The sequence below is a fragment of the Leucoraja erinacea genome, chromosome 1 (genome assembly GCF_028641065.1).
Source record: "Leucoraja erinacea ecotype New England chromosome 1, Leri_hhj_1, whole genome shotgun sequence".
Classification (NCBI taxonomy): domain Eukaryota; kingdom Metazoa; phylum Chordata; class Chondrichthyes; order Rajiformes; family Rajidae; genus Leucoraja; species Leucoraja erinaceus.
The window spans coordinates 93,031,134-93,058,625 of NC_073377.1; the positions used below are offsets into that span (position 1 = coordinate 93,031,134).

A 27,492-nucleotide genomic window follows, 5' to 3' on the forward strand; every position below is an offset into this window, starting at 1 on the left:
AGTTTTTAAGGCAGAGATTGATAGGTTCTTGCTTTGGAAGGGCATCAAAGGTTACAGAGAGAAGGCAGAAGAATGGTGGTCAGGACGGGAAATAGATCAGCCATGATTGAATGGTGAGTTGGGCTTAATGGCCTAATCCTGTTCATATGCCTCATGGTCTTTTGGAAAGCACATTTCTGATATTGATAATGATTGATATTTATAAATGAATATCTTGGAGATTTCAGTGATGACCATATCTCTGATTTTAAATATATATATTTTTGATTTTGTTATGTACGCATCACAGTATGTGTTTATTCCATCTTCCCAATAGTGCTTTTATCGTGTAGAGCCATGGCAGTTATCCTTCGGAGAGGATGTTGATAACATAGTTTGATATTAACCAACCATTCATTGGCAGTAAATACAGATTTCTGGCACAAATTTTTAAATTCTCACATTCATTTAATTGTGTTTCACAATTTACAGTGGAGCTTTCTTAATTTGGAACCACCAGTTTGTTTATCACCAACCGTAATCAATGCACTATTTCATCCTGATGGTATAAATGATGTGAGCACCACTCTGTGGCTTCCAGCTGTTCTTGTAGTGCTCTAGCTGTTTGTGTTCCTGGCACAGATTTCACTGAGCAGCATTGCATTTTGAACTTGAAATAAGACCAGAAAATGCTGGCAAGACACAGCAGACCAGGCAACATCTGTAAAGAGAGAAACAGAATTAACATTTCAGGAGGGAGATTTCCATTTGTTCAGATACAAGTTCACTGGCCCGAAACAGTGATTCTCCCTTCCTATATGCTGTCTGACCTGCTGATCATTTCCAGCATTTTCTATTTTGAAATTCTATTCTGAAGAAGGGTCTCGACCCGAAACGTCACCCTTTCCTTCCCTCCAGAGTTTCTGCCAGTCCCGCTGAGTTACTCCAGTTTTTTGTGTCTATCTTCAGTTTAAACCAGCCTACTCGGTTTAAACAAATGGCCTACTCCTGCATCTATTGTCTTTGTACGTATCTATGCAGTTCCTTCTGACACATTTTCTATCTTAATGTCAATTTCCAGTTATTGCATTTTTAATTTCAGTCTTATGAACTGAAATGTACTGTCCAGCACCTTGGTATTCCAGCAAGTCTATGGTAGAGTTTCTACTGAGTATACAGGTGTATTCTGCTGATCAATGCAGTGCACAAAGTGGTTTATGACCCTTTAAAACCTTCAATGAGATTACAACACAATGATCAGTCTCCAAAGTGTGGGATCCTAGATTAACAGTTGTTTAAGAAAGAACTGCAGATGCTGGAAGAATCGAAAGTAGACAAAAATGCTGGATAAACTCAGCAGGTGAGGCAGCATCTAGGAAGCAAAGGAATAGGTGACGTTTCGGGTCGAGTCCCTTCTAGAGATTAACAGTTAATAGCATTATGGGCCTTACTAGCTTCAGTGCATTTGCTCCACTATCACGATCCAGAATGACCTGACCCTTAACAAGAGTAGGTGCAATCACACAGCTGCCCCAGAGCTTTCGCAATCCACTAACCAATTAAACTCAATCCTTGCCACTGATGCTGTCTATGTGGAGAAGAGCTGCTGCCTCACGGCACCAGAGTGCTGGGTTCAATCCTGACCTTGGGCTCTGTCTGTATGGAGTTTGCATGTTCTCCCTGTGACTGTGTGGGTTTCTTCCAGGTGCTCTAGTTCTCACCCGCAACACAAAGGCGGGTTTGCAAGTTAAGTGGCCTCTATATAATGCTCCTGGTGCGTTGAGAGTGGATATGAAAGTGGATAACATAGAACTGGTGTGAGCGATGGTCGGCATGGACATAAGTGGTCCAAAGGGCCTATTTCTATGCTGAATCTTTCAAATAATCAAATCAATCAATCCTTATAAACACAATGTTTCCTCCAGCTACTCTAGTTTGCTCACACATTCCAAAGGTGTGCAGTTGCAGGCAGATTGCCTTTAAACTTTAGAGATATAGTGCGGAAACAGGCCCTTCGACCCACTGAGTCTGTGCTGACCAGCAATCACCCCATACACTAGTTCTATCCTACACACTAGGGAAATTTACAATTTTACAAAAGTCAATTAACCTGCAAACTTCTAGTTTGTCAGTACATGGTAGAATCTGATGAGATCTGATGCCAATTTGGGGTGAAAATGTAACAAGGAAAATTGATGGGGGAATGGAAATACAATGTGAGCCAGCATATAGAGGAAGAAAGATTTTAAGGGGAGTAAGTGGCGACCGTGGCTGACAAGGGAAGTCAAGGACATTATAAAAATAAAAGAGAAGACACATAACATAGCAAAGATGAGTGGGAAGCCAGAGGGTTGAGAATCTTTTAAAGATCAACAGAAGGTAACTAAAAAGGCAATGCAGAGAGAAAAGATGAAGTTTGAAGGTAAGCTAGCCAAGAACATAAAGGAGGTAGTAAAAGCTTCTTTAGGAATGTGAGGAGGAAAAAATTTGTTAATACAAATGTGGGTCCCTTGAAGACAGAAACAGGTAAATTCATTATGGGGAACAAGAAAATGGCAGAGTTGAACAGGTACTTTGGATCTGTCTTCACTATGGAAGACACAAATAATCTCCCAGATGTACTAGGGTACAGAAGACCTAGGGTGATGGAGGAACTGAAGGAAATTTACATCAGTCAGGAAATGGTGTTGGGTAGACTGATAGGAATGAAGGCTAATAATTTCCCAGGGCCTGATGATCTGCATCCCAGGGTACTCAAGGAGGTGACTCTAGAAATAGTGGATACATTGATGATAATTTTCCAGTGTTCTTTAGATTCTGGATCAGTTCCTGTGGATTGGAGGGTAGCTAATGTTATCTCGCCTTTTAAGAAAGGAGGGTGAGAGAACGCAGGGAATTATAGACCAGTTAGCCTGACATCGGTGGTGGGGAAGATAGTCAAAGAGTCATAGAGTGATACAGTTTGGAAACAGTCCCTTGTGCCCAACTCGCCCACACAGCCAACAATGTCCCAGCTACACTAGTCCCACTTGCCTGTGCTTGCTTCATATCCCACCAAACCTGTCTTATCCATGTACCTAATCTAACTGTTCACTAAACGATGGGATACTCCCAGCTTCAACTACCTCCTCTGGCAGATTGTTCCATACACCCACCACCCTTTGCGTGAAAAGTTACCCCTTGGATTCCTATTAAATCTTTTCCCCTTCACCTCGAATCTGTCCTCTTTAGTGACATGGATAGAAAATTGGTTGGCAGACAGGAAACAAAGAGTAGGAATTAATGGGTCCCTTTCAGAATGGCAGGCAGTGACTAGTGGGGTGCCGCAAGGCTCGGCGCTGTGACCACAGCTAGTTACAATATACATCAATGATTTACACCACTTTGTAAAACTGTTTTTGACCTCTTCAGAGATACATTATACTCAGTTTGTTTAAGGAGGAATTGCAGATGCTGGAAAAATCGAAGGTAGACAAAAATGCTGGAGAAACTCAGGGGGTGATGCAGCATCTATAGAGCGAAGGAATAGGTGATGGTTCGGGTCGAGACGCTTCTTCAGACTGAAGAAGGGTCTCGATCCGAAACGTCACCTATTTGTCTTGTCTACCTTACATTATACTCAGTGTTATTTTCATAACACTATGGTGTAATGGCACCTTAAACAAAAATAAAGACTTGATTTTCAGACTAAAATTGTATACTATTTAAATAATCTATTTAATTTTTAACCTGTGTTGATTTTATACTTTTATGTAGGGGATATACGGAGGGAGGAAAATTTGTTGTTAATAAATGCAGATTAATGTTTTATTGATGTGCATACTGTCACCATTATGCCAACATAAAAAGTATTGGTTTTACTTGTGATGTGCCGCTTCCATCTGGTGCGAGATGGTTTACAAAGGGCTTTCAAATGCCTAGGATTTACTTTGACTCAGGTGAAGGTAGAGTTACTGAAAAACAGAAACAATGCTGCAGATGCTGGAAATCCGAGATAAAACCAAAACAGATCAGGCAGCACATGGGGAGAGAGTAACAGAATTAATGGTTGATGTCAATGACTTTATCAGATGGTGTTTGTCCAGTGTATAAGGGAATCTGTATGGATGCTTAATTTTAGGTTAGTTTAGAGATGCAGAGCGGAAACAGGCCCTTCAGCCCACCGGTTCCACGCCAACCAGCATTCCCCACATATTAACTCTCCTACACACACTAGGGACATTTTTTACATTTACCAAGCCAGTTTACCTATATACTTTAATCATAATCATAATTGTAATTTATTAGCCATGTATATTTTGCAAAATATGAGGAATTTGGTTTGCCATACAGTCATACCAAAAAAGCACCAAGACACATTACCACAGAAAAAAAATTGACATAAACATCCACCACAGCGGCTCCTTCATTTCCCCACTGTGATGGAAGGCAATGAATTCTTATCTTCTTTCCTCCCACGGTTGGGGGAGTCGAACCATCCGCAGCCGGCGATCGAGCTCCCTCGTCGGGGTGATCTAACCTCCCACATCCGGGCGGTAGAAACTGCTGCGGCTTAGAGTTCCCGAAATCGGTCTCTGACCAGAGACTGTGTGCTCCACGATGTTAAAGCCCGCAGCTTCCGCAGGTTGAAGCACCAAAGGCCGCCTCCAGGCAAAGGGGTCGCCCGCTCCAAGATGTTAAAGTCTGCAGGCTTTACTTTGATTCAGGTGAAGGTAGAGTTACTGAAAAACAGAAACAAAGCTGCAGATGCTGGAAATCCGAGATAAAACCAAAACAGATCAGGCAGCACATGGTGAGAGTCCAGAAGTCCCAAACAAGAGGCCGCCTGCTCCACGGTGTAAAGGCCGCAGTGCAGAGATACGACATGGAAAAAATCGCATCTCCGTCGAGGAAAGAGATAATAAAAGTCCCCCCCCCCCCCCCCCCCCCCTCCACCACCAATACAATAACTAGAGATAAGCTAAAACATACATTTTAAAACAAACTAAAAACACAAAGTATGAAAAAGAAGAGGACAGACCGCTGGCATGGCAGCCATCGTGCGGCGCCCCCTGGTGCTTCTACCTATACTTCTTTGGAGTGTGGGAGGAAATCGAAGATCTCGGAGAAGGTCATGGGGAGAACGTACAAACTCCGTACAGACAACACCCGTGGTCGGGATCAAACCCGGGTCGCCAGCGCTGCAAGGCAGCAACTCTACCGCGCCACCGTGGATCTGAGATGCTCATCTAAGATGTATCTAAGTGCTTATGTGTAGTGATACTTGTACTGAACTGTATGCAAAAATGATTTAATTGTACCTCAGTACATGGAACAAATCAGGTACTATTGATAAAGTACCATTGACCATTGCAAGGAAGAAATAGAACACGGCACAAAAACAGGCCTTTCGTCCCACAGAATCTGTGTCTCACATGATACCAAGAACAGGATGTGACACAAGGGACGGCAGGTGTTAGAACCTTGAGCAAAACAGAAAGTGGTGGAGGAACTCAGCGGGTTAGGAAGCATCGGGGAGGAAATTCTCCGGCGATGTTTCGGCTCGGGACCTTTCTTCATCCCGACTCGAAACGCCGTCTGCCCATTTTCTCCAGGAGCGTGGAAGGATCGGTTTGGTCAGCCAGTGCAGAAAGTCCCATCTCCATTCTTTAGCCTGGGTTTTATCTTGGCCTTCTGCTTGTCGAAGCTCGGGAGGCGAACCATCAGCTGCCTGCTGCTGCCTGCAATCACTGCTCACTGGCCTCTTCTAGAAAACAATTCTGCGTCCCATGGTGGGATCTCCACCACGAAACGTGTGAGCAGAGAGCAGGAGGGAGGGCAGAATCACTCTCGTAACCGAAGTCATACTCTATGATCTTTGCTCGTAACTGTACTCAGTTAGCTTTGGGAAAAGAAGCATTTTGCGGGAGCAGTCCGAAAACACAGGGAGACACAAGGAACAGCAGATGCTGGAATGTAGCGTAGGACACAGCTAGATTAACTCAGCGGGCCAAGCGGCATCGCTGGGGGCGTAGATGGACCATACAAATTAAAACATAGGACCCCAAACGGTCCCGATCCAAATTGTCGCCTGTCCAAGATCTCCAGAGATGCTGCCTGACTAGTTGAGTTACTCCAGCACTTTGTGTTCTACTGACAATGTAAAGGGGCCCTTTGTGCCTTTCCATGGTCCCCTTAAAGCAATAACATCACAAATGTTGTAAGCAAAGATCTTCGCTCTAAGATCTTTGGTTGGGGATGGGGCGGGGGTGAAATCTGTTCAAACAATAAGTGGGGGATACTGGTAAAGGGGCGTCTCCTGCACAGGGTCCGGGGTTTGGGGAGTCCCCCGAAGCTGTGCTTGAAACACAGCGCTCCGGCCTGGAGTTACCCGCCGCTCCCGCTCGCCAGCCGCCAGTCAATGGGAGCTGGGTGCACGGCAGGGAAGTCACTCGGTGCCGGGGAGCGGGTAGGTGAGGGAGAGAGTGAGCCGGAGCGGGGCTAGGGAGGGGAGGGGTGACCGACTGACGCAAGGGAGGAGTGTCGGTGAGAATCCACGGGCGGGACCAGCCAGGCTGCGAGACTCCGAGCCGCCAATGAGCGGAGCACAAGCGCGGCTGCCTGTCTTATTAATACAGACTGTCTTGGCCGTCTTTACAGCGAGTGTTTGCAGTGTGTACGTCCCAGCTGTGCCCGGGTTTTGGAGGTGAACGCGCAGCTCCAACCTCCGAACAGAGGAAGCGAGAGGGAGAACAGAAGAAAGACTAAATCTTGCTTTCAACACCATACACCGATTGCACGGGAACTACATCGGGAGTGGGTCGCGACTTACTGCCAGCGGGCATGAAAGACTGGTTTTAGGACCGTGGCGAGTGAAGTCGACTTCTGTCACAGGTAATGTTGCAGCGAAATAATATCTCTCTAGCCTGCCTGGCGTGTGTTATTTTTTTTGCTTGATTTTTTTGATACATGAGCGTATCACGATTTGTTGAATGCAAGCCAGCAGGTAACGAGTTGTTTGGAGTTTGCTGTGCAAAGTGTTGCTTGGTTTCCATATCTCGGAATGGTTGTAGTTTTGAAAACCTTTAAACAATCCATTTCAAAACTTTTTTTTGATGAATTCGAGTCTTACCAATATTTGTTTAACCGCTTGAAGCGTGCAGCAGCGGTTCTGCGACAGGATTAAAGAAGAATGGGGCTTTATGACACATTAAAGCGGGGCGAATGCGTGTAATTACCTTTTTAAAACACTGATAATGCTGGGAATACTCAACAAGTCTGTTGGCACAAGAGTAGAAAGACAAATAAACGGCAGAGGTGTTTTGCATGCTTTACAGGTGTCTATCCCGGTTTCGGAAAAGGTTGCTTTTTTGATATTTGTGGAGTCCAGAAATCAGCATATTTTTTCTCTGCTTCTGAGATTGACTGGGTCTTGTGCATCGCTTTTGTGGATAACGGCGGTCACAATTCCGGTCATCGACTGCAGTTTGCAGTACTCCAAGAAAAGTTCTCTGAAATCTTATTAAACAAGCGCCTTTAGACTTTTACCTTTTAGTTCCCCTTCAGCTGAAGGGGGGTAACTTGACTTGACGCGTTTTGTACTTCCTCCTTTTTTGCTTTTGCCGGATGTGGTGCGAAGTGTTCCCCATCCTCCAGCTGCGAAAGGGCACATCTCCGACTTGGCTGCGTGGGGTTGCCCAGTTGCCCACAATGGCCTTGCAGAGATACGGTGCAGCCGAAACTCACTTCTTCCTCACCAAGGAAGGGTCTCGACCCGCAACGTCGCCCGTCCCTGCTCTACAGGGATGCTGCTGCCTGACTCGCTGAGTAGTTACACCAGCACCTTCGAGTTTCATTCATTACCACTCTGTGAGAAGACGGGATCAGCGGTCCCCTCGCTCCTATCGACGGCAGAAATGCATGTGACATTGAAATGAAGACAAGGCTGCATTCTTTATCTGACAATGGGCGTTTCAGCGCTGTAAATATGGTTACAGTCGATGTTGCAAGTGCTGTACTCAGTGGCTGATCTTGGTCAGGTTACTGTATCGAGCGGCGTTTGAGACCGAACCCTCGCTATCTAGTTTTTCAACTGTACACAAAGACTCTCTGAAGCATTGTCAAGTTATCGAATTGCTACACTCGGAACTCCTGGTTCGATTACAGTGGACTGTTCACTCGTAAATAACCATTAAACTGCGCTGCATTAACTCTTAGCGACTTGCTTTGAATTATCTAGTGTTGAACTCCTAATTTAAAAAACAACCAACCTGCAAGGTTACTGACATTCGCTGTCGCCGTCCGGCAGGAATCGCAGGATACTCGTGAGATGCCATTCTGTTTACCAGTCACGGGCACTTCCAGTCCAACGAGCGAAAGGACGCCCTCGCTTCAGTCCCATGTGCACCTCGCCAGTCTTTCTCTCCAGCAGGCCGCCTCGTCTGTCACCCTTCCGCCTACATTAGCTCGACATTGAAATCCCTTATGTTCTAAATGGACATTTTGTCGTCGGTGGCTTTTAACATGCAGCAGACGCTCTCAGCGTGACATGATGTGCCTTCCAGGTTTAGGCTCTCAACGGATCGCTATTGACTTCAGCAAAGCTGAAGGCAGATGCACATTAATTGGCATGAATATCTGAAGAGGTTTGTGAGCAGTCAGTTTTCCCGTTACATTGATGTGTTGCCCGAGATGTCTTCTGCTTGCTTGACCACAGTATTGGGAATTCCCCTTTCTGGTCCTATTAAATATAAAAACCCAAATGAAATGTCAGTAAACAGTGCCTCTTTCTGAAGATTTTGTCTGTGCTTAAATCCTGGATGTCCCTTTATCGCCCCTTGACGTGTAATACGCCTTCAATGTAAAGAACAAGTATCGGGATGCAGTAATTGCGGGGGAAATTACTTCCTTACTAATTGTAAAGCGAATGTAAATGCAAAGGATAGACGATGTGTTTCGGGACTGCAATATCTTGAGGATGCGAGAGGCAAGTTCTTTTTAACCTATCTTTCCTTGGCAGGAACATAACGTGATTAGAACCAGACGCGAGAGATTTGGTTCTCGGGCGCTTTTATTCCTTCATCCGCCTCCCTCACCCCCCACATCTTAAAAATGTTTTGTTTTCATTGAACAATATCCTTGTTGCTGTGCCGCGTTGGTCCTTGATTTTAACGCGAGGTAAATATTCAAGGCAAATGTTAAAGATAAATTCCTTCAGCAAGTAAATCTGAGATCGTTTTAGCTTTGAAATGCAAACGGAATGTTAGAAGGCTGGAGGGGATCTCTCGGTATCCAACCGGGCCAAGCTGTCGTTGAGCCCGAGGGAGGGTCTAGAGACCGAGTCCACTTGCTTACTGTTTGGGTTGTTTTGCGTTCTCGCTGTTTTCTGTTTCGCTGAATCTCCAGCATTTCTCTCCTTTCATTTTACATTTGGAGTCACGTGCTTGGCTGTTCAATTTGTTTCCGCCCTGCGGAGATGTTAAATTGCGGGTTGGAAATAACGCAGGGTGTAAAGGACGTGAGCATATTTGTGCAAAAAATAGCAAGCGGGTTACTTTATTTAAGGTTGCGAGGTCGCTGCAACCTGCAGGCGATCTAGAACAGTTAATCTGTTTAAATGGTTCATATTTCCCATTAGCGTCAAGCGGCATCTAAACCAACATTTGTTTCTCTTTTTAGTGAGCATTGGCTTCAGAAGATTCCCAGAATACTGCGAAGAGCATCTGTGCAGCCCAATGTGGAGCATACTCCTCACTACCTCCGCTGGTGTGTTAAATCCAGACTGAAGTCGTCCGTTATGGCTACGTTGTGCCTGGGGCTCTTTCTGTTCCTGTGCCACCCGGCGGTCGTACCTCCCAGGCCAGCTTTTGATTTTAATCGCGATCTGGAGTCCAACGTGTTCCAAAGTCGTAATCTCTTCCAGCCGACGGTGTTTCCCAACGGTACCATTCAGCGGCTGCCCCAGACCGTGATCATAGGCGTGAGGAAAGGTGGCACCCGGGCACTGCTGGAGATGCTCAATGTCCACACGGAGGTCACCGCTGCCCAGAGCGAGATCCACTTCTTCGACTGCGAGGGGAATTACCAGAAGGGTCTCCAGTGGTACAGCACACAAATGCCATTCTCTTATCCCAACCAGACCACGGTTGAAAAGACACCGGCCTATTTCACTTCACCCAAAGTGCCTGAAAGAATCTACAACATGAACTCGTCCATCCGGCTCCTGCTCATCCTGCGGGATCCAAGCGAGAGGGTTATTTCGGACTACACTCAGGTATTACATAACCGGATGCAAAAGCACAAGCCGTTTAGACCGGTGGAGGAGATACTGATCAGAGATGGCCAGATCAACGTTAACTACAAAGCAATTGACCGCAGCTTATATTATACCCATATGCAAAACTGGCTGAAATACTTCCCCCTCGACCAAATACACATTGTGGACGGCGACAAGTTGATCAGAAACCCTTTTCCTGAAATGGAAAAAGTGGAGAAGTTCCTGAGGCTCTCGCCGAGGATTAATTCGTCTAATTTTTACTTCAACAAGACGAAAGGATTTTACTGCCTCCGAGACAGGGAGAAGGAGAAGTGCTTGCACGAGTCGAAAGGGAGACCCCACCCGCAAGTAGACCCAGTTGTGCTCAATAAATTGCACGCCTTCTTCACTGAACCCAATAAGAAATTCTTCGATTTGGTTGGCCGGACATTCGATTGGCACTGAATTAATGTGTGCGCAGGTTCCAGCTGAGCGCTCTTTTTTTCTAAAATGAATTATATATAATGTACAAAATTATACTGGAATGGTAATTTAAGTGGGTTTCCTTAGAATAAGTAAATATACATGTAAGTATGTCGATCTTCATTCAGAGCTAGCTATATTTTTCTACATTGTGGCAACTATGCTCCAGTTTCCAACATGAGTTACCTTTTGCTTTCTCAGTTGTCTAACAGAACTCTTAGCAGAGATACCAATATGTTTAGTAAAAGTTGGGGTAAGGATGATCAATTCAGTATAATTGGTTCTTAATTTAGTGAGAAAAAATATATAGATCTATATTCTTCGGTGTTTTGGAGAGCACGGGGTGATCTTAGTGCAACATATAAGATCCTGGAGGGGTATGTGACAGGATAGATGTGGAGATGTTTGCACTTATGTGGACCTGTCAAACCTGGGAACATAGTTACAACATCGGAGGATGGTCATTTAGGGAACATTGATGGCTACAGGGAACTGGCACAGAAGAGGAGATGGTCCAGGATAGATGTGGCATGACCATATTAATGATCGGCAGATAGACACAAAACGTTGGATTAACTCAGCGGGTCAGGCAGCATCTCTTGAGAAAAGTAATAGGTGATACTTTGGGTCGGGAACCCTTCTTCAGACCCAAATAGTCAGCAGGCTTGATGTGCTGATGGGCCTTCTCCTATGCCTAATTTCTATGTTCATGAAAACAAGTCCCAACCATGCTGTGTGATATTGTAATACCATAAATATAAATATATATAGTCCATGTTTATACTTTCCAAGTATACCTGTATCCCCAAAGAGTGCAATATTTGATTGAATTATGTTATTCACAAAGTTTTGCACAATTGCTGCTATTGTTTGTGGCATTAAGCACTTCCTACAACTGGACAATAACCTTTTCCGATAGCAAGAGTGTGACAAGTATATCAATAAACTGAGAGCGCCATTTATATATTTGCTATTAGTCCCCACAGTGTTTCCATTTTATTTTATTTTTTATTTATTTTCCACAGGAAGGGGATAAATATATGAAAGTTTTGTATTTGAATATTCATGCTATCTTGTTTTTGGATACTGTCAGTTTTTGTAAACTACGGATTTTTCTGCTAATATTGTAACTAGACCTTACGTTATGAAATAAAGCAGCAGTGTTTGTTACATGGATATCTCATATTTATTTATGTTATTTATTTAGGCCAATTATTTTTCCCAAATCACTTTCAATTAGAATTGAGTTAAATCATAATTACCATTAATTATGAATTGTGTTCACTTCAATGCTATGTTGCTTTAATTAAACAGTTGCTTTTATGAAACGTTGAAGTAGAATCCACAACCCCCTGCACTGATCCTTGCCTACTTCCAAGATTTTTTAACATTAATATATTCTTCTTATTTAGTTAACAACTTCCATCTTACCCAATGTGAATACTACCTCCACTTCAGGACACAGCTAAACTTTAGACAAGTACCTTCCATCTCCCCTTCCTCAGACAAACCCTTACACCTCCCCGAATGTAACATATTCACCTCTATAACAACAGGAACTTGAGAGGGCTTGAGAATGGAAGCTAAGCTGATAGTGAAGAGAGGAAGGATGCTAATCAGAAACACTCAATATTGTGGGGACAAAATGGGTCGGATCATCCAACTTCATTTTAGCCAGGTTCCTTAAATATTGCCTTAAATATTTAATGTAGGGTGTTAGAGATGCTGCCTCACAGCACCAGAGATCCGGGTTCGATCCTGACCATGGGTGCTGTCTGTATGGAGTTTGTACATTCTCCCTGTGACTGCATGGGATTTTTCTGGATGCTCCGGTTTCCTCCCACAGTCCCACATGTACAGATTTATAGGTTAATTGGCTTAGATAAAATGTAAATTGTCCCTAGTGTGTAGGATAATGCTCGTGTACGGGGTGATTGCTGGTCGGCAAATGTACCAAATAGCTCCAGAATAAGGAAGTGCACCTAGCTCCTCACAACAGGAAGGCAGTGATTTTAAGTAAGTGGGCTGTATCCCAATGCAACGAAACATTCGAGATTTTGTTTCAATCTGGAACTAAATAATTCATAAACATCCTGTGGTCTTCTGAATGTACTCTGGTACACAATGTCCTCAGCAGCAACCTCCTCTGACCCACCTGTAACCAGCCTCTGTTGTAACATTTGTGAACAAGAAAAAAACTAGTCCACTAACGTGTTCGCTTTAAGAAAGAGACAGATAACCATTTTCTTGTTTTCAAAGTAGATACTGTACAAACATCAACAGTTATGATTTATTTTATCAAGGCCTATCAATAAACATGAGGGCATAAGTGATAGGAACAGAATTAGGCCATTCGGCCCATCAAGTCTACTGCCATTCAATCATTGCTGATCTATCTCTCTTAACCCCATTCTCCTGCCTTCTCCCCATAACCCCTGACAACCTAAACATCTGTATGCGGTTGTATTTGTCCAAATTATTTATAGTGACTAAATTTGTACTTATATCTATGCAGGCTCACATCAAACATTCCTTCAATGGTAATGTTTCTTTTTGCTTTCCATTTACATCTTTATACAGTGCATAAATATAAAGTTGTATGTGATCTAGTCACAGGGAGATTATGTTACTGTTGAGGCTGGTATTGCGCCCATCCCAAATGGCCCACAAATTCAGTGCCTTCCTAGCTCATTTCATGTACAACCACAATGCGGTGTGCCTGGAGTCACACATGCACCAGACGAGGGAGGGGTGGCAGATTTCCTTCCCGGATATATTGTTGCATCTGTATTTTATACAATGATCCAGTCGCTTCACAATCACCATCAATGATGTAAGTTTTTAATACGAGAGACACAGCTTTTTAATTGTTGACTTATTTAATGATTTAATTTTTAATTCTCTAACTGGTATGCTGTGATTTAAATTTATATTCAGATCAATACAATCTGGCAACTCAACGACTATGCTCACAGACTTGTCAGAGATTTGATGCTACATCTACTCATGTCACCGTTTAATTAGATCTCGGAAGACCATTTCAACCTATTATTATATTCTTAACTCAGGGAGTAGAAAATTGCTTCTAAATATATCCTTCTTAGTCCATCTGTAATATAATTTATAATCTCCAATGGTTCATATAAAATTGGGGTATCTCTAATATCCCAAGTAAATCTAATAAGAAGCTTAGTCACACCTCACTGAGTCAAATCATTAGAAGATCATTTGATATATGTTCTTAATCGGTAGGGTCTACTGTAACTAAGTACTTCACATTATTACTGGTATCAGCTTATTTTTATTGCTGTTAAATCACGGAGTCACTCAGACAATTATTGAAGAGCAATAAATTGAAGCCTAACTCCCTTGATCAGGAATATTTAAAAATCCACTTTCCTGTAAAGTACATTATATTCTAAGAAATACTGACAATGCATTCTGGCAGTTTGCTGAAGGAAAATAATTTTTAATCAGTTGCATTTTTTATATTTGTATAAACATGGTGTAATAAAGTGATGCTTTGTAGTTTAAGTATTTTGGATAGAGCTGTGCAAATATGCAAATTACAATGTGTTCCATTCAATCAGCATTGAAGTTATTAAAAGTCCTTTTAACATTTTAATGTTTGTTTGTCAATTAAAGACTCATTCCCATTGTATTAGTGTATTTAGACATTTTACGTCTCGAATGGTGCCATAGAAGTGTGAAACGACACAATAGGTCAGAGAGCATCCGCGGTGATAGAAATACCTTTCTCATGAGAAATTTATTTAGCAAAGATCTTTTCTTAGACCTGGAGAAATTTAGAGGCAAAAGAAGATTTAAACAGCATTTAAAAGACACTTGGACAGGTGCATGGATAAAAAAAAAGCTTAAAGTGATATGGGCCAAAAGCGGGGAAATGGGACGAGCTTAGATGCAGCATCTTGGTCAGCATGGACATGTTGGGCTGAGGGATCTGTTTCTGTGCTGTGTGAACCTATGACTCTAAGATTCAACCAAATAAAAGGGCAGGAGATCAGAATCAGTTCAGTTTATTGTCACGTACACTGAGGTACCGTGAACAGCTTTTGTTGCGTGCTGACCAGTCAGCAGAAAGACAATATATAGATGATTACAGTTGATCCATTCACAGTGTATCTCTAGAGATACATGATATGGGAATAACGTTTAGTGCAAGGTAAAGCCAGCAAATGATAGTTCGAGGGTCAGCAAAGAGGTAGATAGTAATTCAGCACAAGTTCAGTAGTTCAAAATGACTAAGCCAAAGGGGAAGGCTGTGTGGATAAAAAGCAAGTGTGATTACACCACATAACAGATGGTGTCGTGCAAAAAAGTGTTGTGGTAGCATCAGTAAAAACACAACACAGGTCCAGAGGTGGTGTCGGGGAATAGCAGCATCAAATTAATCTCAGCAGTATTAACAGAGTCAATGGTTCAATGTTACTTTATTTGTCATATACTGAGGTGCAGTGAAAATAATTTTTGTATACAGTTCAGTGCAAGTATCACTATACATAAGCTCCTAGATACATCTTAGATATGTATCTCAGTTATATAGTATAAGTGTACAGTAGTAGTAGTAAACTGAGGCAGTATAATGTCGCCAGATTTGGCATCATTTTTAAGTCCTAGTTTTAATAAGTGTAAAGCTCTTAATCTGACCCTTGTCGTGGTGGTGTTGCAAGGGTTGACCTGACCAAGCGTGGCCATTGGCGTCCTCCATCGCTGCTCCATCATTCTGTATTGCTGCAGGGTGTGTCCGGTCCATATGCTAGGCCACTTGAAGTGGCACCCTGTCCAACTAAGCCCCAGACTGCTGCAGGCCATCCAGCTGTCTACTTCACCGTCGAGGCACTGCACTGCCTCCCACAGCCGGTCAGCTTACCAGTCCTCTCTCTGTCCGACTCCAATTTCCTCCTCTCTGTTCCACGGGGTGAGCAGGGGCCAGACTCGGCAGCTTCCCTCTGTGGGCAGGTTATCGGTTCCTGCAGCAGGTGAGCCAGGCTTGATGTGGGGCATGGCCGTGGCACGATTGGGTGACCTTCTGCCCAGGAGACTACATTGTTCCTCAGGCTTAAGTCAAGCAACAGTGTGAGAGGCTGAGGGTACAGAGGTCAGAGGGCGAATGGAGTGGAAAATTAAAGTGAGCAGTCGTGGTTGTGAATGGAGTGAATGGAGATGTTTCATGTGTCATCGGCCAATCTGCATTTGCCTCCTTTATGAGCAGGCAGAGCTGAAAGAGGTCTTTGATGCAAAATTGTCAGGAGCTAAAAGGTCATCTGTTGTATCTGCTGTGCTTGGAAATTTGTCACAAGAACAGGAAAGGAAGTTGAGACTGAGAGGGTGAGGCATGGTCCTACTTGGGTCCAAGGAAATGTGTTTTTTTAATATGATCCTGGAAGGGAAAGATGTTGAAGATATTTGGGGGGATTAATCTGCTGGATGTGGCAGAAATACTGTAGATGAAAATCTGAAGAAGGTGAATTCTGGTGCAATGGAAGGTGAGGACAGGAGGAACCATATTGTAGTTCTTTGAAGAACCTGACAAGAAGTGCGGAACATATATCCAGGGATGCAGTCCACCACAGTGAAGGTCAGTCTTTTATTCAAAATAAAATCAATAGAAGCTTGAGGAAAAATTATTATCAGATAGATTCAATCTGGCAGAATGAAATTGAGTGCTTACAATAGGCAGAATATGAAGTTTAGTGAAGGTAGGTGGGGAGTTTGTGCGCTCAGAGTGGAAACTGATCAATCATCGATCAATGGTCAAATATGGAGAAAGAGGTGAAGAAGCAAAGAGTCAAGAGTCGTGTGAACGCAAGGTTAAGAAATTGTTAAAGCAGCAGATGACATTGGAAGGATCACTGAAATAGATGCATGGAGAAGAAATAGAATTAAGTTAGGAAGAATTAACTCCTTGAGACCACTAGGCAGATTAAAATTATAGAAATGTTCCTGTTTGTGAATCTGGGAAGGCAATAGAAGTAGACTATTCAAGGTCGGAGTAAAAGTTCGAATGACCACATAGGGGTAGTAGTGGCATGTCCTTAGGCAGGTGGGTGAGGATGCATTGCATCAATTCATAAAAATGGCCATGGTGACATTCTTGTCAGCAAGTTCGATACCGATTCCAAGTTGGCTCAGAGAGGATGGGACACTGAAAATTAAATGGCCAGAGTGAGTAAAACAGAAAATAAAAATTGAGATGGTCTTGTGATGTCAGCAATTGGCAATGGAAATATCTAGAGAGTGCTAGAGTCATATAGACATACAGCATGGAAACAGATGCTTTGGCCAAACTTGCCCATGCTGACCAAGATGCCTCATCCACATTAGTCCCACCTGCCCGCATTTGGTCCATCTCTCTTTAACTCTTTCCTATCTATATACCTGCCCAAAAGGTATTTTAAATGTCCTTATAGTACCTGCCTCAACTACCTCCTATTGCAGCTCTTTCCATAAATCCACCACCCTCTGGGTGAAAAAGTTGCCCCTCAGGTTCCTGTTAAATCTTTTCCCTCTCGCCTAAATCTATGTCCTCTGGTCTTGATTCCCCTAATCCAGGTAAAGTATTCTGTGCATTCACCCTATCTATTCTTCTCATGATCTCGTACAACTCTATAAGATCATCACCTAGCCTATTGTGCTCTAAAGTCCTAGTCTGCCCAATCTCTCCCTATAGATCAGGACTTGAATCGTAGCAATATCCTTGTAAATCTGCTTTGCACTCTTTGCAGCTTAACAACTTTCTTTCTATGTCTAGGAAGGAACTGCAGATGCTGGTTTACACCAAAGATGGACACAAAATACTGGAGTAACTCAGCAAGACAGTCGTATCTCTGGAAGAAGGAATGGGTGACAATTTGGGTCGAGACCCTTCTTCCGACTAGTCAAGGGAAAGGGGGTCAGGGATAAATGTGAGGTTATCCACTTTGGTGGCAAAAACAGGAAAGTAGACTATTATCTGAATGGTGGCCGATTAGGAAAAGGGGGGATGCAACGAGACCTGGGTGTCATGGTACACCAGTCATTGAAAATAAGCATGCAGGTGCAGCAGGCAGTGAAGAAAGTGAATGGTATGTTAGCATTCATAGCAAAAGGATTTGAGTATAAGGGCAGGGAGGTTCTACTGCAGTTGTACAGGGTCTTGGTGAGACCACACCTGGAGTATTGCGTACAGTTTTGGTATCCTAATCAGAGGAAAGATATTCTTGCCATAGAGGGAGTACAGAGAAGGTTCACCAGACTGATTCCTGGGATGGCAGGACTTTCACATGAAGAAAGACTGGATAGCCTCGGCTTGTACTCGCTAGAATTTAGAAGATTGAGTGGGGATCTTATTAAAACTTACAAAATTCTTAAGGGGTTGGACAGGCTAGATGCAGGAAGATTATTCCCGATGTTGGGGAAGTCCAGAACAAGAGGTCAAAGTTTAAGGATAAGGGGGAGGTCTTTTAGGTCCGAGATGAGAAAATCATTTTTTACACAGAGAGCGGTGAATCTGTGGAATTCTCTGCCACAGAAGGTAGTTGAGGCCAGTTCATTGGCTATATTTACCAGGGTTTGATGTGGCCCTTGTGGCTAAAGTGATCAGGGGGTATGGAGAGAAGGCAGGTACAGGATACTGAGTTGGATGATCAGCCATGATCATATTGAATGGCGGTGCAGGCTCGAAGGGCCGAATGGCCTATTCCTGCACCTATTTTCTACGTTTCTATGTTTCTATGAAATGAGAGATATAGACAGTGATGTAGAGCGATATAGAACAAATGAAAGAAAGAAATGCAAAAAATAACGATGAAAAAGAAAATTGTTAGCCTAACCTTTGCGTACCCTGAAAGGATTGTTGGGGTCCCTGGACAGTGTCAAGGGAGAAGGCATAGGGACAGGTATTGCATCTCCTGCAGTTGAAGAGGAAGGTACCTTGGGAGGGGTTGGTTTGGGTAGGAAGGTGCAGAGGGAAGTGCAGAGGGAACGGTCTCTGCGGAAGGCAGAAAGTGGTGGAGATGGGAAGATGTGATTAGTTGTGAGATCCCGTTAGAGTTGGCGAAAATGTCGGTGGATTATTGGTTGCATCTGACGGCTGATGGGGTGAAAGGTAAGGACCTTTCTGTCCCAGTTGCAACTAGGGGGAGGGTGAGCAATGGTGGAGCTGTGGGGTACCGAGGAGACATGTCTGAGCGCCTCATCTATGATGGAGGAGGGGAACCACTGTTCCCTAAAGAATGAGGACATCTTGGATGCCCCTTCCCACTCCCATACTGACCTTTCTGTCCTTGGCCTCTATTGTCACAGTGAGGCTAATCGCAAATTGGAGGATCAGCATCTCATATTTTGCTTGGGCAGCTTACAGCCCAGTGGTACGAATATTGAATTCTCTAACTTCAAGTAAGTGAGATGAGAAGAACTTTTTTCACACAGAGAGTGGTGAATCTCTGGAACTCTCTGCCACAGAGGGTAGTTGAGGCCAGTTCATTGGCTATATTTAAGAGGGAGTTAGATGTGGCCCTTGTGGCTAAGGGGATCAGGGGGTATGGAGAGAAGGCAGGTACAGGATACTGAGTTGGATGATCAGCTATGATCATATTGAATGGTGGTGCAGGCTCGAAGGGCCGAATGGCCTACTCCTGTACCTAATTTCTATGTTTCTATGTTTAACCCCTGCACTCCCTCTCTCTCCGTCCCTCCCCCGCCCACGTCGTGCCAGGTTCCCGGTCTCACCTAGCAAACAGCTAACAATGGCCTGTTTCCTTCATCATCATTACTTTTTTTGCATATTTTTCATTCATTTGTTCTCTATCTCTCAACATCACTGTCTATATGTTTTGTTTCCCTTTCCCCTGGCTCGTCGGAATAAGAGTCTCGACCTGAAACCTCGCGCATTCCTTCTCTCCAGAGATGTTGCCTGTCTCGCTGAGTTACTCCAGCATGTTGTGTCTATCTTTGGTCTAACATCCTTCCTATAGCAGGATATGATATTTTGCTAACTGAACACAGTAAAAGACGAGCTTTGGGAAGGGCGGGGGATCCAGGTAGAATTAAAATGATGAGAGGATAAAGGGTCTACTGTGGAAGGGGAATACATACAGCCAGGGAAGTAAACACTAAGGCAAAAGGGAGAGAAGAAATGCACAGTTGCATGCCAGCATTGAAGTTCGTCGGGTAGCGACTGCAAAGAGATGAAGCTTATGCATGCATTGGTGATGGGGAATCGTGAATCAGAGAGGGAAGTGAAACAGGCCGTCAGGGGGAAGTAAAAATGTACATAATTGCCACTGGTGGCTATGAATTGCTGACCCAAGCTGTTATTATATGACCTTTAAAACTGACTTGTCCCTTCCACCGTTTACTACAAACTATTTGACCAAATTCTATAAATAGCTTTTTGACTTGGATAGACTTCTTAAAACAAGTTTCTTTATAAGATTCAAAGGACATGGAAATATCAGAGGATTTGTCAGTAATGATGTCCAGTTTCAATGATGTACAGACGTAAAGCATCAGCATGCAGACCAAATGCCTTTTAAAATTTGTTTTATTTTATTCACTCTCAGCTCTTGTTCTTGTTACCACTGATCATGTGAGTCCTGTGAAAGACAGGGAAAAAAGTCTGTTCGGTCGATAGATTCACAGTGCAAGTTCTAGGAATGGATACTGTACTCAACCATTATGTGGAGGTATTTCGTGAAATAGAGGCCTGTGAATTAAAAATGGCTTGCAAATCCTGATTATCTTCACACACCAACGTACACTAATTTCATAGTTAGTTGAACAGTTGCAGCCCATTTTCAGCAAAAAAGAGCAGTTTATTTGGAAAAAATAAACCGTGCTGTTCCCAAGCCCGTTTAATTGCACAGGAGTACAAATTCAGTAGTACAAAGATTTTGGTTACATTTTAGTAATGCAGGTATTTTTCTCCAGTCATGAATTTCTGTGAGGCATAAACAGGTTGAATTCCTCTTGCTTTCCTTGCAACTCATCTATTTGAAATGAATACCACATTCATATATTTGTGGCTGAGGGACTAAACAGTTTATGATGAATGGCTAACACATGCTCTGAAATAGCAGAGAAGGACGAGATAAATTAATTAAAGTTTTTGCACTTTAGAAATCTGAAAATTTAGTTCAAAGGCTTTAATTCCAAAATTGTCTTCAGCAGCATTCTGTCATTTGCTATATACTGATAAATTGCAAACCTAATGAAGCCGTTGCCCAGTGAGAGGTGGAGTTGGCCTCTCTGTGATAATTTTTCTTATCTCTTATTCTTTACATTTTTGTTCATGCAATCTCCCAGTGCTTCCTATTCATCCCACTTATTTCCCTGTGAACTGTTATCTCTTACATGCCCAACAAATTCCATGTAATCTCCCCCCTCCCCCCCTCCCCCCTCCCCAACTCTCTTACCACTCAGCTCGGCAAGGAGTAGTCTTTAGTTACCAATTAACCTACAGACAGCACTTGTTCAGAAAGTAGAGAGAACTGGAGCACCCAGAGTAATCCCAGGGAGAACATGCAAACCCCTGAACCAAAGGTCAGGCGCATTCATCTGGTGTACAACGGTGCTCTTTGGAACTCACAAATATTAAGGCAATTTATGCTGTTATACTTAGGTCAAAATAGCTGCAAAAATATTGCTGTTTTTTGAGATTTATGTTTTGCAGAAACACAAATTTTATTATGATCTAGGTGTCAGAGCCTCATCAGTTCCATTCATGAAAAATATGGGCTCTGTTGAAGGGGATGCATTCACTCTTCAGCGCTTTAAATTTCATATGCTTGCGTACAGGGCTAAAAGTAATTTACAAAATGCTTGGTAGTTCATGGGTCTCGACAACATTTTATAGACTGGAGCAGAACTTATTTCAATGCTTTGAAGATGTTGATATTCGCCTCCTCACAGAATGCATGTAAATATGAGACCAGTGTTCTGCCCATGTTTGCAGGCATACACAGGCAGGGCTTTCATAGAAACATGCCTTCCGACAGCAGAGAAGTAGGCTTTTTGGCCCATTGAGCCCGTGCCAAGAATTAAGCACACATTTACACAAATCCCAATTTTGTTCTCCCGACATCCTCAACCACCACCAATCGCCCTACCCCCACCCTAACACTCACCCGCACACTGGGGACAATTATATGGTGGCCAGTTTACCTACGAACTTGCACATGCTTGGGATGTGGCAAAAAACTGAAACACCCAGAGGAAACCTATGTGGTCACTGGGAGAACATGCAAGCACGTGCAGATGGACCACAAGGGCATGATTGAACCTGGATCTCTGGCACTGAGAGGCACTGGCTCTATTAGCTGTGCCACTGAGCTGCCTTTCACTAGAAAAGAAAGTCAACATTTTCAGGACCTTTGGATCTGGCATGGTTAGAGTAAAATTCGCATTATAGTCATTATTCCACGGCAGATAGTTAAAAGATAACTTACATTTAGTTACATTAAAATCAGCCATGGCTCAGTTTATGGTGCTCTTACCCATGAATTATGAGGCTGTAGGTTCAAATCACATTCTAAAGTTTTGAACACAGCAATCTAAAATGGGGCCCTATTGCAACCCTGAGGAGTAGTGAATGCCCAGACGTAGTGTCTCACTGCTGAGAAAGTAGACTGAGGCCTTTTTGGCTGACTCAAATGGGTTTAAACTTTAAAAGATCCCATGAAACTATTTAAAGGTTGAGCAAATGGAGACATCCCCTTTTTTCTGGTCAATTTTTATCTCACAATCAATATCACTGTAACAGATCATCTGGCCATAAACATATTGCTGTCTGTGGGAGCTGGCTGAGTACAATTTCACCATAATTGCTAAGTCAGAGCAATGACTCCACTTCAAAAATACTTCACTATCTGCAAACAGTTTTGAAACATCCTAAAGAGGGTTTCCAAAGAGTATCATATTTGTAGATGATTTTGTTTTCATTTCTGAGGAAGCGCATGTTTTTGAAATATTGAAATATCACCACATTTTCTCCTAAGATTAATAGATCCTACAGGTGTTATCAGGAGTATGAAGAATACTGCCTAATACTATACTTAATCCTCAACTGATATCATTAACAGAGGCTGTCTAGTCATTATCACAGTTAGAATTTAGTAAAGCACAGGAACAGGTCTGTCAGCTCAAGTATTGGGAAGATTACTGTATCAGAATCAGAATCAGAATAGTACTTTATTTGCCAAGTATGTTTTGCAACATACGAGGAATTTCATTTGCCAAGTCAGTCATACAAATAAAAAGCAACAGAACACCCAAAACACATTTTAACATGAACATCCACCACAGTGACTCCTACACATTCCTCACTGTGATGGAAGGCGAAGTAATGTTCAAGTCTCTTCCCTTTGTTTTCACGCGGTCGGGGGCCTCGACATGTTATCTGCCATTGTTCCAACTTTACAATAGTGATTACACTTTTACACAATCTCATAGACTGTAAACTGGTTTGGAATATAATCAGGTCTTAATGCATATCGAACTTGCGTCTGAAGAAGGGGTTCGTCCCGAAACGTTGCCTATTTCCTTCGCTCCATAGATGCTGCTGCACCCGCTGAGTTTCTCCAGCATTTTTGTCTACTTTAACGCATATCGATGTAGTTTTTATTTCTCTTACACAATTTACATACAATAAGTCATAAGGTACACAAACATATCCAGTATCAGGAAGTGAAAATATTTTTCTAACTTTAAAATTCACAGATTTCTATCTGAGAATATCTGATTTCTATCTGAGCTTTTATAAGTGATATACTAAGATTTTATATGTACTTTATGATATTTTTTAATATGCAATGCATTTGTTAATGTAATGTTGTCCCTTGTCTGGCCCTCGAGCCCGTAATAAGGTTTATTATTATTATTATTATTATTATTATTATTATTATTATTATGAGTCTTCTGCCTTTTCTATTACCTCAAAATCAAAGACAGCATCTAGGATCCCATCTCATTTCCTCTATTTCCAAGACTTATCCTATACCTCTTTTCTCCAGACAAAGCGAAAAGGGATACAGTCCCTTTGGTCTCACTTTTCAACCTACCAGCATCTGCATCCAGCACATTATCCTTCATGATTTCCACCAGCTGCAACATGATCCCACCACTAGACATATCTTCCTCTCCTCACCCATTTCGGCTTTTGGCAGGGCCCACTCTCTCTATTACACTCTATTACACTCTTGTCCACACATCCCTCCCCACTCACCGCTCCCTGTCCCCTTGCACTTTCCCCTACAACTGTAGTGGGTTCAACATTTGTACTCAGCATCCCTCCAGAGACCTAAACAGCCCTTCCAGATCAGGCAAAGATGCTTATGCACCTCCTCCATTCTTGTCCAGTAAATTTGATGCTCTCAACATGGCCTCCTCTAAATCAGTCAGACCACGTTTGCAACCTAATGGTGTGAACACTGCATTATCCAATTTCAGATAACTCACACACTTTGTGCTTCTTTCTCACTCCTTCTGTCTCGACAGATAGCACAATGGGCTAAGAGTTCGGCTGGCGACCAGAAGGTAGCCGGTTCAAATCCCGCTTGGAGTGCATACTGTCGTTGTGTCCTTGGGCAAGACACTTCACCCACCTTTGCCTGTAATGGAATGTAATTACGGCGGCAGGCGCGGGCACACCGCGACGCCCTGTGTCTCCCTTTCAAGGGAGATGCTAAAAATGCATTTCGTTGTCTCTGTACTGTACACTGACAATGACAATAAATTGAATCATTTCATTTCATTTCATTTCATTTCGAACCCCCCGGCCCCCCCCCCCCCACCTGCCTATCATCCCTTCTTAATCTGATTCCAACTATCACCTTTCTTACTTATTAGATTCCAACATCTTCAGCCTTGTGTTTGTATTTATCACCATCTAGCCTCCACCTTCCCCCCCCCCCCCCCCCCCCCCCTCCCCTTGGCTCTTTTCTTGTTTTATTTATTTCCTTCTCTCCTTATCTATCTCTACCCATCACCCACCAGGCACCATCTCCTGACCTTTAATCCCACCCCTTCCTCACCTGGCTATCTTTGCATTGTCTTTCTACTTACCTGCTTCCACCTGTCCTGCCAGCGTCTATCTCACCCCTCCACCTCACTTCTTTATAAAGGCCCTTTGCCCTCTACACTCGCAGTCATAATGCAAGGTGTGGACAAAACCTCAACTTTCCTTTTCATGCTGCTCGACCTTGCTGGGTTCTACCAACGGTTTTATTTTTGTTCCAGGTTGCAGCATCTGCAATGTCTTGTATCTCTGTGCTACCGTCTCGTTCATTTGCTGGAATATTTTTGGTAACTGAGGAAATGTATTTGGAATAAATATTGGCAGATTGAGTGGTTACTTTAGTTGCATTATCATTGTCTATTCAATCTACACTATCCTTACAGTGAGGGTAACAGGAAACAAAGCATTGAGAAATTGTTTTTAACTATGTAACTAATTTGGTCTGAAACTCCACCGTCAATCTGTTTGAATCTCATCTATCCTGCTCATGGTAGCTCATTTATTGGCCACATGATCATTCTTTGATCATTGCTCTAGCTGCCCCTCTCACCTGCCCACTCCGCTGGCTTCACAGTATGTCCTGCTGCAGGTCTGTTCATGGTAAAACAAGTCATAGACTGCTACAGAAAGACAGAATCACCTTTGCTTTCTGTGCTCTGCGACGGATATGTTACAATAGCGAACAGATTGATTTCATAATGAGTGGGAAACTAGGCTAGATTTGCCTTCCAGTGGTATTCACTGAGTTTCTGTCTTGTAAAAGAAATGGAAATAGCGTGTAATGGCAGGCCAAGTGAGAGGTGACTAGGAAACACTTTTAATAGGACAAGGGACTTGGAAGCAGACAAGAATCCTATGGAGCCAAGTGTATTAGATTTTCTAATTTACATGGAAAAGTAAAAAGTCATTTAAAATATACCCATAGCATAGAGAATTTGTGACAATTGGCAGCGGCAATATTAGCAAGGGAAATTTAAACAAACAATGTATGAGGAAAAGTTTGATCAAAAAACAATATATGAGACCAAATATGTTTGCTTTGGTTTTGCACTCTGCGTGCTACCCAAACTTTTCGATATTTTATAAGCTGATAATGAAAGGGTAATAAGATTGGTAACATTCATAATTCAACTTTAATTAAACACTGCATTTTCAGTAAAATGCAAAGTGCTGGAGTAACTCAGTGATTCAGGCAGCATCTGAGGAGGACATGGAAAGGCAACGTTTCAACTCGGGACATTTCTTCAACTCCAAAGTTTTAAGTGGTGATTCTCTTGTTTATACAGCCATTTGCAGAGGTTCTATGACTGGAACAAATGCAAATAAAATATTAGGATTAAGTATAGACATGAGCTAGTTTGAATCATCTAGCATGAAACAGGTCCTTCAGCCCACTGAATTAGAACTAACTATCAAGCACCCACATACCACTAATGTTACACTAATTCCGTTTTATCCACTCATGCCCACTAACTCCATTCAGATTCTTCCATATATCAACACACTAGGAACAGTTTACTGAAGCATGTTAACATCTCCCCAACATGTCTTTTGAAATTGGGCAGAAGCAGAACACTCATATAGCACCAAACATGTTCAGTTCTGGGCACCGTGTTATTGGAAAGATATTGTCAAGGTTAAAAGGGTTCAGAAAAGATTTACGAGGATGTCGCCAGGACTAGAGGGTGTGAGCTATAGGAAGAGGTTGAGTAGGCTGGGCCTCTATTCTATGGAGCGCAGGAGGATGAGGGATGATCTTATGGAGGTGTTCAAAATCATGAGAGGAATAGATCGTAGATGCACAGAGTCTTTTGCCCAGAGTAGGGGAATCGAGGACCAGAAGACATAGGTTCAAGGTGAAGGGGAATCCGAGGGGTAACTTTTTCGCACAAAGGGTGATGGGTGTATGGAACAAGCTGCCAGAGGAGGTAGTTGAGGCTGGGACTATCTCATCAGTTAAGAAACAGTTAGACAGGTACATGGATAGGACAGGTTTGGAGGGATATGGACCAAGCGCATGCAAGTGGGACCAGTGTAGCTGCGGCATTGTTGGCAGGTATGTGCAAGTTGGGCAAAAGGGTCTGTTTCCACACTGTATCACTCCATGACTATGACTAAAGGTCAGGATTGAACCTAGATTGACTTCAAATTTTATGAGGCAGCAGGTTTGATAGGTGCACTTGCCCCATTGCAGATATTTCAAATTTATCTAAGTTCTCAAACGTGCTATAGATCTTTATTAAAAATGTGGGGACTTGAGAGTTTCATTTCACTCCATTTGATGCACATCCTATGTTCACAGAAGAAACTGCCGATAATTGTGAATGCAGCCCAGACCATTACACAAACCAATCTCCCTTCCATTGACTCCATCTACACTTCACGTTGTCTTGACCACCAGTATAATCAAAGAAGAGTCTCGCCCTGCTCACTCTCTTTTCTATCTTCTCCCATCAGGCGAAAGGAACAGAAGTGTGAAAATGCATAGCTCCAGATTCAGGTACAGCTTCTTCCCAGATGTCATCAGGCAACTGAACCATCCTGTCAACAACTAGAGAACCGTCCTGAGACACCATCTACCTCATTGGAGACTCTTGTACTAATTTTAAATCGCATTTTACTGGACTTTATCTTGCATTAAATGTTATTCCCTTGATCCTTTACCTGTATACTGTGGACGGCTCGATTATAATCATGTACAGTCTTTCCGCTGACTGCATAGCATGCAACAAAACACTTTCACTGTACCTCATGACAATATAATAAAGTGAACTAAACAAAA

General features: G+C 42.9%; 1 protein-coding gene and 2 long non-coding RNA genes across 5 annotated transcripts; 2 read left to right on the plus strand and 1 right to left on the minus strand.

The window, feature by feature from the left end:
• On the minus strand, positions 1-8,356 carry LOC129699308 (uncharacterized). 3 transcript variants are annotated; one of them, XR_008723822.1, is made up of 3 exons: positions 8,229-8,356; positions 4,342-4,700; positions 1-700 (listed from the first exon to the last, which is right to left on the minus strand). It is a non-coding gene; the product is annotated as an uncharacterized LOC129699308 (long non-coding RNA). The 3 variants fall into 3 exon arrangements; XR_008723827.1 differs by lacking the exon at positions 8,229-8,356 and adding an exon at positions 7,507-7,944; XR_008723826.1 differs by lacking the exon at positions 8,229-8,356 and adding an exon at positions 4,951-6,118.
• LOC129699300 (uncharacterized) lies at positions 6,260-27,492 on the plus strand. The gene is made up of 2 exons (XR_008723820.1): positions 6,260-6,852; positions 27,168-27,492. It is a non-coding gene; the product is annotated as an uncharacterized LOC129699300 (long non-coding RNA).
• LOC129699290 (heparan sulfate glucosamine 3-O-sulfotransferase 1-like) lies at positions 8,557-11,868 on the plus strand. Its single transcript, XM_055638956.1, has 2 exons — positions 8,557-8,603; positions 9,637-11,868. The coding sequence occupies exons 1-2, from the start codon at positions 8,572-8,574 to the stop codon at positions 10,676-10,678; spliced, it is 1,074 nt and encodes a 357-aa protein (XP_055494931.1). The 5' UTR covers positions 8,557-8,571; the 3' UTR covers positions 10,679-11,868.

Excerpts from the sequence above, each read along its gene's own strand:
- LOC129699290 (XM_055638956.1), top strand. The coding sequence starts at position 8,572 with ATGCACATTAATTGGCATGAATATCTGAAGAG. Across the intron at positions 8,604-9,636 it reads TGGCATGAATATCTGAAGAG|TGAGCATTGGCTTCAGAAGA; the intron begins GTTTGTGAGCAG and ends TTCTCTTTTTAG.